The 16661-nt window shown below is 37.6% G+C and overlaps 2 protein-coding genes and 1 non-coding gene across 9 annotated transcripts; all 3 read left to right on the forward strand.

The window, feature by feature from the left end:
• The first annotated feature begins 89 nt into the window (after positions 1-89).
• LOC120492785 (uncharacterized) lies at positions 90-10628 on the forward strand. 7 transcript variants are annotated; one of them, XM_089122820.1, is made up of 8 exons: positions 90-287; positions 1156-1273; positions 3892-3989; positions 6248-6345; positions 6510-6631; positions 6848-7189; positions 9856-9885; positions 9975-10628. In XM_089122820.1, exons 6-8 carry the CDS (start codon positions 6886-6888, stop codon positions 10157-10159), a joined length of 519 nt encoding a protein of 172 aa, XP_088978946.1. In that variant the 5' UTR covers positions 90-287; positions 1156-1273; positions 3892-3989; positions 6248-6345; positions 6510-6631; positions 6848-6885; the 3' UTR covers positions 10160-10628. The 7 variants fall into 7 exon arrangements, with proteins under 7 accessions (XP_088978946.1, XP_088978944.1, XP_088978947.1 ...); XM_089122818.1 differs by lacking the exon at positions 6510-6631; XM_089122821.1 differs by lacking the exon at positions 3892-3989.
• A 666-nt stretch (positions 10629-11294) lies between these two features.
• On the forward strand, positions 11295-13579 carry nrm (nurim). Its single transcript, XM_039665974.2, has 4 exons — positions 11295-11502; positions 12023-12216; positions 12606-12782; positions 13213-13579. The coding sequence occupies exons 1-4, from the start codon at positions 11352-11354 to the stop codon at positions 13519-13521; spliced, it is 831 nt and encodes a 276-aa protein (XP_039521908.2). The 5' UTR covers positions 11295-11351; the 3' UTR covers positions 13522-13579.
• On the forward strand, positions 11890-11962 carry trnak-cuu (transfer RNA lysine (anticodon CUU)). Its single transcript has one exon. It is a non-coding gene; the product is annotated as a tRNA-Lys (tRNA).
• Positions 13580-16661: the final 3082 nt, after the last annotated feature.

Here is a 16661-nt window from a genome sequence, read left to right on the forward strand (position 1 = left end):
ACACACGTTTGGAACCAAAATCAAAACTGCAAATCAACCAACAGCGAGACACATTTGGTTTACACTTTTAGTTTTAACAGTCATATTAACGTTATTGGTCAGGGGATCTCTGGATAATCAACGAATTACGGATTATCCAGAGATCCCCTGACCGTTATTCCTGCTGTAAGGACATTTTCATCGGTTAGTCACGTAACATCACTTTCCTTTAAAAATATGCAAACCGTCTGACAATCACGTGTCGCAATCGGCAAACCAGCTTGGCGCCCTGAAAGCAGGCGAATTGAGTAAGTCACGTCAGTCTAATGTGTGTCTGAGGAAAGAGAGTGTGTCGGTCGGAGAGCATTAACGTTAGAAGATTCGTGGAAAAAGCGATGTCGAAGATTCGCGAACCTGTCACCCTTTTTATATAATCGGTCAAACGGCGTTGTAAAATGTCTGAAATCGTTCGCTATTTAGTTTGATTCATTCGGACAGTTCACACACTTCATTTGATGCAACGGTTTCTCAGATCCAAACAGTAACGGGGTGTTAAAAAAAGAGTGATGTTTGAGGTTACAATCCGTTGTAGGAAATAAAACTTAGTTTTTATACATTTATATTTTATAAATAGGCTAGGCCCACACAAGCAACACGTTTTAGAAGTTATAACTTACATGGTAAAGTTCCGCATGTTCAGGCTTCAAAATCACACAGCTCGTATGACATGTTCTTTGATTTTTAAACAATTGTTCCTGTATTTTAAGCACACTAACTCATCTGTAGCCTATCCATTCATCTGTAAATGTCAATGCCTTACTGAAAACATTTAGACCCACGTACGTATAATAATGAAAGCATGAGAACAGGTTATGACTAACACACGCACACACATATGGAAGCATATAGGTAGCCATATTCAATTTGAAATGTAATATGAAAAATGACAATGCAATATGTAAAATGGCATTGCATTCTGTATTTAAATTTACATTTTACATTACCATTCTACCAACGTTTGAAAAAAAATACATTTGCCAGTTTTAAAATGCTTTATAAGTGGCAAAATTTAAATTAAAGTGCATTATAGAAATGTTTAGATATGTGTAACATGTTCAAGCAAAAACTGTGGCAAAATGATCATTCAAATGTTATTTTTCTTAATTGCATTTACAGTCACAGTCAAGACACTTGCGATGGCATTTTCATGAAATGCCGCACAATGAATGTAGCGAGCCAATCACGGCCCCTCCTGCCCTGTCAATCACTGCATCAAGGCGGGACTCTGCAAAAGGTAAACATAACATGTTATGGCTATGTTACGTGTTTGGAGTAAAACGTGTTGAAAAAATTGCTGCGGCAGAGCTAATACGAGCGTTAAATTCTTTAGCATATGAAGTGGAGTGCGAACAGAGTAACTGTAGTATTTCCAAAGATTATTATAATCTTGACCACCAATGGCAAAGTTACAATGAGTAGAAAGAAAAGTGAGGAAATTTTGACTTTTTTTTTATGAAGACATGAAAAAAATCCCATGGCACTTCTTGTAAAGAGTAGGGGTGTATGTCATATCTCTCTCTCTGTCTCTCTCTGTTGGTCTTTCCGCGGTAAATTCCCCCCTCACTGAGAGGTGTTAATGAAAGACCCAAACCATATTGCTTCCCAGAAGCCATGCCTCTTCTTGAAATGATTTGATATAGAGCTGGTAAGTCCCGCCCATCTGTAAAACTCCGAGTGGACCTCTAGGTTGAAAAAGCGTCAATGCAAGTGAATGAGAGAAAATAATTATTTTCTGATCCCGTTTGAATTGTGCCTTGAATGTGACATATGTTGTCTGTGAATTTTTTTATATAATTTCTCATGTAACGAGTTTGACAGTATATTGCATGATTCTTTGGCTAGCAGTTGTGGAATAGACATAACGAGAAAGACTACACGCGCCGCATAACACATTTTCCCTCCACAAATCACGGTTTTCACCACGCTCAACTAGTCTGTCCTCTCCCTGAAAGAAGGCGGCGAAGTGCACCAAAGACACAGGCATGTTTAGCGGGATCCGTGTGCTACTGGGGGTGATGTATATCAAACACGTCGAACGAGTTGTAGTCCACAAAGTGCTCTCACACAAAGTCTAACAGTATGAAAATTCTACCCGCTAAATTGTAGCATTCTTTACACGAAACATTATATAAAAAATTCACAGACAACATATGTTACATTCATTGCACAATTCAAACGGGATCAGAAAATAATTCATAATAATTAGCACACTTGAATCAACTTCTTAATTCAATCAAATAAAATTCAATCAAACTTAAATATTGAAATTAAAATGTTTATTAGATATAAAATTTGTGCTTACAGTGCCGTGCCATAGATGTTGAGCCAACATGTCTGTAGTCATTCAGTCCTGTGAAATGTTTTTTGCTTAGTTTTTTTGGATGGGGATTATGTGGAGCGTTTCAAGCAGGAATGAACTTCGCACAGCTCCAGTGATTGTACGTTACAACTTAGCCTAGTTTTGACATCAATGGGCTGTAAGATACAACTTACGCCCTACTAAAAATTGTTGTGTTGCACCATTTAAGTAAAGTTGAAGCATACCTATGTATAAACCAAATATTTACTGAAGCCTCCGATCAGGGGCCTGTACCGTGAAGCCGGTTTAGGGGATAGCCAGATTTTTCAGTTTAGTTTGCGCTAACCCTGGGTTTTAGGCACCATGAAAGTGCTTTGGCTTTTAGCAGTGTTCATCGCCATAATTCGTGCTCTACGGCTAACCTGATCCGGGTCAGGTGATGCTCCAGGTAAGAGCTTAGACAAATCAGCTGTGAGCAAAGTGTCACATGTCTTATGATGCGATAGTCCCTCCACCTGTTTCCACTCCAAATTAAAGGTCACTTTATAGCAAATTATCAGGCTTATTCGACTTCATGTAGATCTGCGCTGACCAATCGGTGGCTGACTTAAAGCAGTGCACGCAAATTTTGTCCGATGCAGCGCTGACTCCGCGTGACTGTGACGTATGCTATCAAAGTACCGCGAGAGCGATTCGAGAGTAGCCGGAGGACTCAGCCAGCGCAGCTTCTCAAGAGCGGCTGCACGAGCTCTGATGATGTCGCAGCTGTTCCACGATTGGCCAGATTCACCGCATGACAACGATCACGTGCGTTTCGTGTTTATTCCTATGGTTTATTCTCACACCTTTAGTTCCACTAAAGCTCACAAATCAGTTTTCTATAACAGTAAACAGTCTTATCATGTAGTCGCGATGTTATATTGTGTCATGTTTATCAAAATAAAACTGATTAAATAACGTTGACTACACTTATGTTATGTATTTTGGATAAGTTTTAACACACACAAAAAAAGCTATGTACTGTAGCTTTAAAGACAAAATCATCTGGCTTTCAGTAACGCTTATGTATTTATTTAATTTTGTATGTAATATATTTTTTATGTAATTAATAATTGATTGCACATGTACAATTTTAGTTTATCAATTGTTATTATTGCACACACTTTAAAGGAATATATATATAGGCTTTAGAATCAATCGATAAAGCTATAACATGACAACAGTACATGAGCTTAATGTTCAATTCTCTCTATACCTTCAACTTGTATAAACTAACTTCACAACTTTTACTTGTTCTTATATACCAAGACTCCATTTTCATAGACAGCTATTCTCTTCTTGCTGTGTAATTCTTAATAAATTTCAATCCTGTAATGTTACAAAATTATAACAAAATTCTAAATTAAATTAACTTACTCGAAATTAACGCTAAATGCAGTTCCAGGGTTAATATTTCCTCTCAGAAAGTCCCTGGTGCAAGGAAGCAGGGGAAAACCTGTAAGAAGCTATTTTCTACTAACATTTGCATTTCAACCTGTTTCAACCAATGACAGCACTTTCAGCCAATCAGTGAGCTGTCGAATGTCACGTGATTTTCTTCCTCATCGTTTCCTGTGGTGAGGTTTGGATTGGAAAGCAGTTTTCGAGCAGGGTAAGTAACTTACTGAAGCTGTAGTTTTTTTTTCCAATTACAAGTTGTGTTTTTCCTTTCACACAACACTGATGATCAATCTACTGATTATTTTGTGCTGAAATACATTTTAAAGTTAGCCTTGACAAAGTTTTTGAGTATACTTGCTTTTACTTCCTTTTTAAGTATAAGTAAATTGGGGTTAAATGTCAGAGAAGTTCCAGTCAGGACGAAAGAAACACTCGTTACAGCATTAAGTGAGGGTTAGAATTGACTGATTTAGCTAGACATTTATGAGAAGACATTTCTGGACATATCGTACCGAGATTTGTATGTTCTTTAAATGGATTTTTAATTTTTAGTTGTATTGGTCTTCCATTTAATTTTCTCACTGTCTGTAAATGGCTGCAACATGTAAAAATCCCATCAGTAAAGTCTTATTTTATCCTAAATTTTATCAAGTGATAAACTATCTCTCTTATCCTTTTTTATTATTTTAATTGAATTAATATTACTATTTAGTAATAACACTATGACTACTATAATACTAGAACTACTATGATCTTTTTGCTGAACGTTCCACTAGCTTCAACAAAACCCGCTGCTTTTTTGAAGCAAAGGACAATAATGTAAAAAAAAGTTTGCAATTCATTAAAACTAAAAAATAATTGCAATGATTTATCAAATTTAAAGGGATACTCCACTTTTTTTTTTGGAAATATGCTCATTTTCCAACTCCCCTAGAGTTAAACTGTTGAGTTTTACCTTTTTTGAATCCATTCAGCCGATCTCCGGTTCTACCACTTTTAGCATAGCTTAGTTAGCATACATCATTGAAGTGAACAAGACCATTAGCATTTCTCCCAAAAAATTACCAAAGTGTTTTGATATTTTTTCTATTTAAAACTTGACTCTTCTATAGTTACATTCTATAGTTACTTCTATTGTGCATTAAGACAGGCGGAAAATGTAAAGTTGCGTTTTCTAGGCTGATATGACTAGGAACTATACTCTCATTCCTGCGTAATAATCAGGAAACTTCACTGTCGTACCATGAGTGCAGCCGGCGTAATGTTTTGACGCAGCGCCTGAAAATAGTCCCCAGCTTCTAACGTGACCGGGACTAAGTTTGTGTAGTCATCGCGCCTGCTGCACTCATGGTACGGCAGTAAAGTGTCTTGATTATTACGCAGGAATGAGAGTATAGTTCCTAGTCATATCAGCCTAGAAAATCGCAACTTCACATTTTCCGTCTGTCTTAATGCACGATGTAACTATAGAAGAGTCAAGTTTTAAATAGGAAAAATATCGAAACACTTTGGTAATTTTTTTGAGAGAAATGCTAATGGTCTTGTGCACTTCAATGATGTATGCTAAGCTATGCTAAAAGTGGTGCCGCCAGAACCGGAGATCAGCTGAATGGATTCAAAAACGGTAAAACTCAACAGTTTAACTCTGGGGGAGTTGTAAAATGAGCCTATTTAAAAAAAAAAAAAAAGTGGAGTATCCCGTTAATAAACTATAGACTTTGATGATAAATGCATACTGTAGCATATACAGATGAATACAGATTATAAAACTACGAAGTGAATAAATCTAAAAACACTACACACACACACAAGCACACGTAGGTATCATAAAAACATGCAAATAAACAAAAAAAAAATTTATTAATAGAGATCATGGATCCGTTCATGGACTTTCTGTCATTCCCCTGCTGAAAAATCCAGCTAAAACCAGCCAAGGCTGGTTGGCTGGTTTTGGCTGGTCTCCCAGCCTGGTTATAGTTGGTTTATCAGGCTGGTTTTAGAGGGCTTTTGAACACTTTTTCAGCTGGTCAGGCTGGTCTTAGCTGGTCAGGCTGGGAGACCAGCTTGACCAGCTAAGCCAGGCTGGGTGACCAACTAAAACCAGCTACTTCCAGCTTAAACCAGCTAAGACCAGCCAACCAGCCTAGGCTGGTTTTAGCTGGATTTTTCAGCAGGGTCATCACTAGTGTTTCCCACCACCAATCTGTAACCATGGACACTGATCACCTTCCTCACAGCTGACTCATTTGTAATCATCATAACTGTCTGCATTAAGTTCATTGTCTGGAATTGTTTGTGTTAAACGCTTCATGTTACACGCTGTCACACCTGTCTGCTGATCCGTGGGGTTTTTCTTGCCTCTCTCCAGCACTTTGCCACACAAATCGTTTGGCTTTTGCTTTGTCCATGAGTAATTTCTTTATGAGGATGAGCAATGAGTGTGCAATTTTTCTCTCATGAACGTTGCAGGTCAGCGGCGATTCCCACGGACTCTCCGGTGAGAGAGATCTGGAGGAGGAGCCACAGAAGAGGATCCAGGAGAAAACTGGAAATTACGTTCATACTGTGTAGGAAATAATAAATACAATGTCTTGCATGCAATTATGTGACGAAATTTGGAAAGTTTTGTGGAATTGAAACAAAACTGGGGAAATATAGATGGTTGTCAATGTGTACAGCTGATGCTTTTGTATCTAAATGGCTTTGCTTGGAAAATTTCTTGACATTACAGGTTTGCTAACTAAGCATATCTGATGCTAAACACATCTAAGAGGAACTTTACTTGGAAAAAGCTTGCTTTGATGCCATTTCCCATAAATGTTATCGCAACCTAAAACCGGAAAAAACCAGCAGGTAGAAAAGCTATAAAGGAAATGAAAACGGCATTGTGGTTCAGTATTTGTACTATTTGCATCTGTTGAGACAAAAATGAAAAAAATCATTTTCTTCTGTGTAATTTGGATTTTAAATATGCAAACCTCTTCCAGTGGTAAATTATCAAACTTTTAATGCATTTCATAATGTAATTGTTTTAAACCTATATAGTAATGATTAGGAATGTTTCTCCAGATCTGTCATTAGGAGGATCTTCTGTTGTGAGGGTTCGGATGGGAGAAAACATCACTCTGAACTGCAGCATGAGGAACCGGGATGAAGTCGCCTGGTATCTTCTCAGATCTGATGAACTCGTTCTGCTAATTTCTGGTGAGAAGGACAAAACCGGGAGAAAACTTCTGACCACTTACAATCAGAACCGAGCTCGTATGAAAATGACAGCAGACAGTTGGGCCACCAGAGCCTCTTTAACTATTACTGGAGTAACAGAATCAGATTCAGGACTTTATTTCTATGGAATAAAGTCTGACTCTCCAGAGATGCACTTCGACAAACCCATCAGACTGGACATTGAAGGTACCAGATTTCAGTTTTTCCTCATCATACCTTCACACAATTGTCAATGTAAGGGGGTAAGATGTGCCACTCAAGGTTTTGGATATAGCTATTTGTTATTGAGAGCAGCACGTGGGTAGATGTAGTTTATATCCAAAACACACACACACATATAGAATTATATGTTTATGTATATATGTATATACAAATACACACACATTCATGCAGAGGTAGACAAAGTACACAACTCCACAATTTGATTGAATATATAGACACTACTGGTGAAATATTACTCTATTAAAAGTAATACAAGTTAATGTCATCATTCATAATGTCTTAATATTAAGAAAAAAAAGTGAAAAGCAAAAGCAAAACAAGTGAAAAAAATTAAATATCAAAGAGTGATAAACGTCCTCTGAAGCTAACTACTGCTTACAATGGTCATTTAATATTTTTGTTTTTAAGTAAGTGAGTTTTCCTATATCTTGAAACTTTTAGTTTCTATAAAGGGGGGCAGTCTTTGAATTGTTTTGGTCCCCACTTTAAAAATACCATTTATATATGATATTATAGTTTTGAAGTGCTGGAAAAAGATTTGCAGTACTTGTAAGCGTTTGTCTATTTCTGTCACAATACCGTTAGTGTTACCACATTAAATCCATAGTGAATGTTGCTGATTTGTGGAATTAAAGCCTTCTATAACTTGTTCATTCATGGCACAGTGTTTCTCCTTGTTTCCACGTCAGTGATGTTTGATCTGATATCTATGGTTTATAACAGAAAACTGCGCCAAATCTGAATGTTTCTCATTGGGTCTCGCAGCGAAGTTATTAATAGTCTGGAGCCCATACTATCTTGAACTCATTACAAAGTTACAAAGCTCTTTTCAAATCAATGTCATTGTAGAAAATAAAGGTTTCTCTATTATTTTTATTTGTCAAGATTCAACTAAAACATATCTGAAAGGACTTCAGGTAACATTATTAGCCTGAATATGTTTTTTACCTATCTAACGTCATGTCGAACCTTACTTATGCCTTACCGGACTTTTTTCATTTTGCCATCAACTTATAGCGTTCAAAAAAGATCTTTTGAAAAAAATAGAAAAATAATCACATTTTAAAAAGAAAAACAAATTATCCTCTGACTTTCAAAGCTGCTACATAACAACTTTCTTTTGGACCCCACTGGGTACCACTCATCTCCACTACAAATAGGAAAAAGAGGCGACAGTTTGCAAGAGCTCACCAAAACTGGACAGTTGAAGACTGGAGAAATGTTGCCTGGTCTGATGAGTCTGGATTTCTGTTGAGACATTCAGATGATTTGACGTAAACAGAATGAGAACATGGATCCATCATGCCTTGTTCCCACTGTTGGGCTGGTGGTGGTGGTGTAATGGTGTAATGGTTTTCTTGGCACACTTTAGGCCCCTTAGTGTCAATTAGGCCCCGTTTAAATGCCACGGCCTACCTGAGCATTGTTTCTGAGCATGTCCATCCCTTTATGGCCACCATGTCCCCATCCTCTGATGGCTACTTCCAGCAGGATAATGCACCATGAATCATTTCAAACTGGTTTCTTGAACATGTCAATGAGTTGACTGTACTAAAATGGCCGCCACAGTCACCAGATCTCAACCCAATAGAGCATCTTTGGGATGTAGTGGAACGGGAGCTTCATCCCACAAATCTCCATCAACTGCAAGATGCGATCCTATCAATACGGGCCAACATTTCTAAAAAATGCTTTTAGCACCTTGTTGAATCAATGCCACAGAGATTTAAGGCAGTTCTGAAGGCGAAAGGGGGTCAAACACAGTATTAGTGTGTGTTCCTAATAATCCTTTAGGTGAGAGTGTGTAAATATATATATATATATATATATATATATATATATATATATATGTACCAGGTGTGTGCGCAGGTGTGTAGTTTTTCTTTAAAAATTGACCTCTCCTGTCCAGTCAGGATCGGCATTTCGGATTCCCCTCTGAATCAGACAAAATTCTCAAATTAAGTTGTACAATTAAAAACTTGTGTTAACTATATCTACAATACATTCATTTTGGTTGTGTTCTGTTACCCAGAGTGGGTTATCTCTGCTCTTATCCATGCGAGGCTGGCCAGAACAGAACCACACCGCCAATACAAACTGTATGCTAATTGTCGATCGTATTTGACTACAGTGTTCCTGACAGAAAAATAAGTTTTCCCCCCATCGCGTTTAAGTTAACTGTATCGTGGGATCTTGGTGGCCCGTCTTTCAGTGGTCGATTCAAAGCATTGAGCAAAACAAAATATTAAGACACTTTGAACTGGATCATTTGGTTGAGGAGAGATCCGCCGACTGGATTGTGTGCAGTACTACATATAGAAGTACAGGAGACGCATCTTATTCTGCAACACTTGATCCATTAATACTAACGCTTTCTCCTCTGTTCAAATCTATATATATTTACTTTTTTTAAAGTACAAAGTACGTTTTTGTAGATTAAACTGGGAAGGGTCACAGCACTTGCATATTGTTATAGTGTCACTGCTTCTATTGTTCTCATTTGTAAGTTGCTTTGGATAAAAGTGTTTTGTGCATTATAAACATCTGTTTAAAAAAACTTAAGACATTCAGAAACACTGTTTAAATAGATTCTGTGTTTTTAATAAAGTGACATATTTGTCTTTCTTCAGCAGAACTTCCAAAAAAAGTGGACATTACAGGTAATGTTGGTTGTTGAATTGATTTTTGTTCGTTTTGCGCTACTTCTAATACTGGATATTATGAATGTGTGTAACTCTTCTGTTTGTAGACGAGGTGACGGTGACGGAGCGTGTGTTGATGTTCGCTTGTGTTGGACTAGCTGTGTTTGTGTTTTTTCTGACTACACTCGTCGCAGGAGGAATATGTTACCATCGTGGACAGCAGAAAGGATGGAAAGCAGCGAAACGAGAAGCTCTGATGGATCAAAAATCAGCTAAAATGGGCTTAATTTGACCATCTGAGTTTTGTACTGCCAGTAAAATCAGCATCACTGTTAGGAAACACTCATTAAAGAGACCGCTGTGTTTTAGATGACTTTATCCGTTCACAAGATTTCACTGTCGGTTTTGAGAACCTGAGATGAGAAAAGCCAAATGGTGCATTTTTCAGCACAAATGAGAGCAATCTTTCATGGTTGTGGGGATTGTACACATTTTTGTGTCAATGATATTTAGTTCAATATGAAAACACTGTGGCACTACCTTTAATGCAATATTTATTGATTCAACATATAAACAATATTCAAGCTTAGAGTTCAAGCAGTGTGCAGTTTTTGCATGTAAAGAATAAGCTCAACAAGATCAGCAAACGTGCTTGAAAATCACTGCATCTTGACATTATACAGTATATTTATCTTGACTGCATTAATATGCACACATAAGCCGAGTTTGAGAAAACCAATACAAGCTGTTTTGTGGCACACTTGCTTAAAATGTCAATAGATGTGTTTTGATCAAATAAACAGCAGTAAAACTAAGAAATTTGATGTGTTTGTGCATTTTCTGTCAGGAAACGTTATTATGCGGTAACATTTTACAAGGTTCATTAGTTAACATTAGTAGGCTTAAATGCATTAACTAACATGAACTAATGATGAGCAATGCATTAGTTACAGTGTTTGTTAATCTTTGTTAATGTTAGTTGATATACAGTAAATACAGCTATTCATTGTTTGTTCATGTTAGTTCACAGTGCATTAACTAATGTTAACTAATACAACCTTTGATTTTAATAACGTATTAGTAAATGTTGGAATTAATATTAACTAAGATTAATAAATGCTGAAGAAGTATTGTTCATTCTTAGTACAACTAATGTAGTTAACTAATGTTAACTAATGAAACTACCTTATTGTAAAGTGTTACCATTAATGCTAAACCTAGCTCAAACACTGTTGAAAGACACTGTCAGATCTTTCATCACATTTTTAGAGACAAAAAAGGTTAATATTTTTTTTCGTTGGATTTATTTTAATTATATAAAAATTTTAATTTTAGTTAATTATAACTTGTATATAGATGTTCATTTGTTACTTTACGTCTTAGCACAGAATTGATAATCACGAGACGTTAGCGCCATCCGGTGGTCATGCGCGTCACTGCAGCCCGGAAGTATCACACTGTCCGTTGGAAATATAAATATTATCATGGCGTCGGTAACTTTTCGCGATTGTTTTCTGTCCATTTCAGCTTTAATCACCTTCGTGTTCGTGTTTGTGAGCGGTGCTGATTTTGTTCGCTTCGTGTCGTTTCGTGCCATCTATCATAACCTGAGCGGGGCCGCGCCTCCGTGTCAAGGTAAGGGAGCGCGCTTTCAAAGTTTACCAACAAAAAAAGCTACATGCTATACATATTATGTTTATCAACACATGTCATGTGCAGTAGTAGTGGAGGGATTGTGTTGCGAATGGACGTAAATTCGCTTTGTAAATGTTAATTAAGTTTCAAGGCTGTTCCAAGTTTTAACGTTAAGTGACTCGGGTAACGTTAACTAAGTAAGTTAGCTTGATGTGCCTTTTAAAACAATAAGAAAAGATTATGTGTAAATAAAATTTGCTGGTTGATCAGAATGTACAGTTGACTAACCCCCATAAATTAGGGTTGCATTTTTTGAAAACAAACGGGAGGAAAAGCACGCACGTGCGTCATGTCGTCATTTTGGAATGCGTGCGTCGTTAGCATGTAGCCCGGCTAGCTCAGTCGGTAGAGCATGAGACTCTTAATCTCAGGGTCGTGGGTTCGAGCCCCACGTTGGGCGCACATCTTTTTTTCTGGTTTTGAAAAAGTTCTGATCGTGTGTGTGTGTATGTGTTTTCAGACTCTGTGCCCTGGTCTGTCGCTCTGCGGGACGGAGTGGTTCTGAAGGCTGTAGCTGTGGATGTTTTCCTTCTGGTCCTCTTCAGTGTCCAGCACAGTGTATTGGCCTGGGCTCCAGTTAAGAGTGTGTGTCAGCGTGTGTTTGGTGTGTTAAGCAGAACTGTGTACTGTTTCACCACCGCTGCAGCACTGCAGGTACCTCTGCCTATGAGCATGCACTATAGTTTTCACATTAGTATGCTACATCGTTGTCACGTGACCTCATTAACGTCAGAAATAAATGCTTATTTTATTTGAGCGATCTATTATTTTCAATCTTTTGGATGCCACAGACTCTCAAATATAACCATATTCCCTAACATGTAAAAGGCAACTATATATTTTCATGTACAAAGACTCCATTAACAGTGAAACATTTGACATTTTAAATCAAATATATGTTTATATATTCTAATACAATTGTGTTCGTTGGTTTAATATTATTATTTTATTTTTATTCAAACACACTAACCCTGTAATGTCGGAATCATCTTTATACTGAATTACCTGTGTAATGAGTGTAATAATGATGTTGTGGTGTGTAGCTGCTGATGCAGTTCTGGCAGCCGGTCACCAGCGCCCCCTGTCTGTGGTCAGTGCGCAGTGCACCCTGGGATATCTGGTTCCCGCTCCTCTGCTTCGTCATACACTTCTTGTGCTGGGCCGTAATCTGCAGCATCCTCCTCATCTTCGACTATCCCGAGCTGATGGGCCTCAAACAGGTACATCTGCATCTACAACAACTATACGCTCTATTTATTAGATATTTTACTGGATCTTGCCTGTAAATCATGCAAATCTCATCTTCTATTTCTGATGAGCCTCACTGTAAAGTGTTACCATTGTTCATGCATTGCATTATATGTTTTAAAAGTACAGAGATTTGATCATAAAACTACACATTTAAATGTTAAATCCAACATTATTGGCAGATATTGATATTTATATGCATTTTATGTCAGTATCTGCTATACTCATTATGAAGATGTCATTGAGTTTGAGCCTCTGAATAAATCCAAGCTGTTTTCTTCTCCATATTCTCACTATATATGAGCCAAAAAACCCGGATGTATCAAATATGATGCGAAACATGCGAACCTTTTTCATATTTCATCTTCACCTGTCAAAAGTCATCGTGTGTGTGTGTGTCAGGTGTATTACGAGTGTCTGGGTCTGGGCGACCCGCTGCTGCTGAAGTCTGAGCGAGCGCAGCGCCTGTACTCTCACCTCAGACACCCGGTGTGTGTGGAGCTGCTGACGGTGCTGTGGCTCCTGCCGTCGCTGCCGCTGGACCGGCTGGTGTTAGCGCTGTTCCTGTCGTTGTATCTGGCGCTCGCGCACTCGCTGGACGCGCAGGACTGTGTGTACCTGCGCCGGCAGCTCCAGAGCAAACTGCAGATCTTCTCCGCACCACTAGAGGGCAGCGAGCGCAGCGCCAGCCACACACACAAGACTCAGTGAGGAGCGGAGCACACGAACGAAATATTACTCCAGTGAATATACAGTAATTTGTCATTTATTTTTGAATTTATCATCACTGGAGGTCTTCAGTGTCACGTGATCCTCCAGAAATCACTCTAATATGAGGATCTGATAATCAAGACACATTTATGATTATTATCAGTGTTTTTTTTGTTTTTTTTTACATTTTTATTCCAGGATACTTTAATGAATATAAAGTTTAGAAGAACAGCTCTTCTCCACGCCACTAGGGGACAGCGATCACTGCATCAGCCAAACACAAGTTATGTGTTCTTTAAATAACAATAACGATACAGAGTCGTACAAAGCACTTAAATCTAAAAAAAAATTAAGTATGTATCAAAAATCAATCATACATCTAATAGCATCCTTTCACCAGCCGAGTACCAGTGTTTGAGTCAGCGGACAATAGTCTACCGTTTTTATAGTTAAAGGAGTAGTTCACTTTAAAAAACTTTTGCTGATAATTTACTCACCCCCATGTCATCCAAGATGTCCATGTCTTTCTTTCTTCAGTCGAAAAGAAATTAAGGTTTTTGATGAAAACATTCCAGGATTTTCTCCATATAATGGACTTCAATGGGGACCAAACGGTTCAAGGTCCAAAAGACAGTTTCAGTGCAAACTACAAACTGTTCAAAGGGGTTTAAACGATTGCAACGATTGCGCGTTCTGTTCAAATTCGTTTATCAAAATGAACAAATCTTTTTTCGAGTCATTTGGTTCATTCAACGAACGAATTGACTCGGAAAAAAGATGCGTTCATTTTGATGAACGAGTTTGAACAGGAGAGTCACGAACGCATCACAGAACAGAGCAAGGCGAGCATTTGTGCTTATAAAACTTAAACTTTGTTATTTATTTATTAAATGAGCGATCGTTTCGCTTGATAAGACCCTTATTCATCGTCTGGAATCGTTTAAAGCCCTTTGAACAGTTTGTAGTTTGCACTAAAACTGTCATTTGGACCTTGAACCGTTTGGACCCCATTGAAGTCCATTATATGGAGAAAATCCTGGAATGTTTTCATCAAAAACCTTAATTTCTTTTCGACTGAAGAAAGAAAGACTTGGACATCTTGGATGACATGGGGGTGAGTAAATTATCAGCAAAAGTTTTTTTTAAAGTGAACTATTAATTACCTAACTAACACAATTAATTAGAACTAAAATAAAAGTAAGTTTGTTTCTGTTTCCTATAATTAATCATTAATAATAATTAATTACATTTAGCGTTCATCTTTAAAGCGTGTAAGAGAGTCACGCTGCCTTCTGAAGTCATGTCTCTCGTCCTGGGGTTTACCTCTCATGCATATTTAATAATGATCTGTGATGTCATCAGAGGTCCCGCCACTGCTAATTCTGACCTCTGGTGGCGTGATGCGACTTGAAGGCAAGCAAAGATATGTTTGGGAGACATAATGCACAATATAAACTGTCCATGAGTGAGAAACATTATCTGCATACATCAATATACATTTTAAACAGCTTTCTGCTGCACTCATCATCATATGAGCTCATTACAGTATGCATGTTTAATTCTCACCTGTTGTCCAGGTGTAGTTGTGAAAATAAGTGATGTTATTGTGCATTTCTGTGTAGTTTGTGTCCCTAAACCTCTCTGGCAGTATTTATAGCCCTCATCCGTCATGCTCATTATTTTCTACACTTTTAAACTGCTAACTTAAAGCTTACAAGGTCATCAAAATAGCGTTTAAAAAGGAGTCAAATCCTTTTTAGATAAAAGAAATCAAATTCTATTTGTAGTCAGCGGAAGAGGAGCTGATGTGTTTCGGCTTCGGATGAGGTTCACAGGTCAAAGGTCATCAGTTAAATATCTCTTTTCAGCCCTGGTGTGACATTAAGAGAGAGACACACACACACACATCCAATATCATTGTGGAGAAAATGACATTGGATGGTTTACTTTTGGCCAGTAGTGTAACGTTTCAGCTTTTATGAGGACTTTTGTTTTGTATTTACTGCTTGTTTTTATATAATACTTTTATTTCTTTACAAATGTTTCAGATGTCTGCTGGTGTCAGGATAAAAACTGTTTCACACCAATAAGTGTCATAACCACTGGAAATCATGAAATGTCTGATGCTTGAAGTGTGTTTATATGATGATTAGTTGGTGGAGAATGTATTTTTACATGGTCAAAAAACATGAAAATATTTTTGTAAAAACTAAAGACATGAAAGCATCTGCACTATTATAAGACCTGAAAACCTCCTTAAGTTTATTTGCCGTGTGTTTTTAGAGTTTATCGCACCACGTCTGCCTCTATTAGATCAGATCGTTCTGAATAAAGACAATTTTGCAGCAAATTATGTGTTTTTCTCTTGTAACTGAATTATTTAGCAATATGTTAAAAACATGTTTGCTTATTATACAGGTTTAAGGAACTGGTTAAATATATAAACAATATAAAAGTTCTTTGACGTAACAATAGCAGAGCTTGTTCCATAAGGAATCATGCAGTGAGGGTTCTATTTAGAACGGTAATGTAGCTATTAAACAAAACATGTTTAATATTAGTGATGTTTTTATCGTTCTGATTTCACTTTATAGCCTTTTTATGGGTTTGCATAAAGAAAATCTGACAGGAAAACTTTTTTTATTTACATGAGTGATTCAAAAGTGCCTACTACTTCGTACGACCCATAGATACAGTCGGCAACGCGTCATAGTTGGGGGGCGTGGTCGGCGTGGGGGAAAGCAGCGCGACCATCCTATGTATTTGAATGACAAAAATGTCATATTGCGAGTCATTTATGCCTGCCGACCGGCAACGATACATTGCAAATTTAACTGTAATAGGTTATGATTGCCCTTATTTAATTAAAAACTGGGCCAATGACCCAACCAAATGGCCGGAGGTGTCGTTTCCAGACTATTATATCTGGTTGAATCTTCAGGTAAGACATCGCGGAAGCTACCGGCAACACAAGCCTGTAACTCAATCAACTTGCGTATAAGTTACTATAAGTCCATAAAACCATGTCACTTACCAATTGTACGTATGCTTCACTCCAAACTATTAATCCTTTTGTAAAACGGTGATCAAAGTGGTCGCTACGAAGTTGCAGAGGGACTTTGCTGACAGTTATCCGAATT

This window comes from Pimephales promelas, chromosome 18 (assembly GCF_988280905.1).
Source record: "Pimephales promelas chromosome 18, fPimPro1.hap1.1, whole genome shotgun sequence".
NCBI lineage: Eukaryota > Metazoa > Chordata > Actinopteri > Cypriniformes > Leuciscidae > Pimephales > Pimephales promelas.

Excerpts from the sequence above, each read along its gene's own strand:
- LOC120492785 (XM_089122815.1), top strand. The coding sequence starts at position 6,707 with ATGAAAAAAATCATTTTCTTCTGTGTAATTTGGATTTTAAATATGCAA. Across the intron at positions 6,768-6,847 it reads TATGCAAACCTCTTCCAGTG|ATCTGTCATTAGGAGGATCT; the intron begins GTAAATTATCAA and ends ATGTTTCTCCAG. Across the intron at positions 7,190-9,855 it reads CATCAGACTGGACATTGAAG|CAGAACTTCCAAAAAAAGTG; the intron begins GTACCAGATTTC and ends GTCTTTCTTCAG.
- nrm (XM_039665974.2), top strand. The coding sequence starts at position 11,352 with ATGGCGTCGGTAACTTTTCGCGATTGTTTTCTGTCCATTTCAGCTTTA. Across the intron at positions 12,217-12,605 it reads CCACCGCTGCAGCACTGCAG|CTGCTGATGCAGTTCTGGCA; the intron begins GTACCTCTGCCT and ends TGTGGTGTGTAG. Across the intron at positions 12,783-13,212 it reads AGCTGATGGGCCTCAAACAG|GTGTATTACGAGTGTCTGGG; the intron begins GTACATCTGCAT and ends TGTGTGTGTCAG.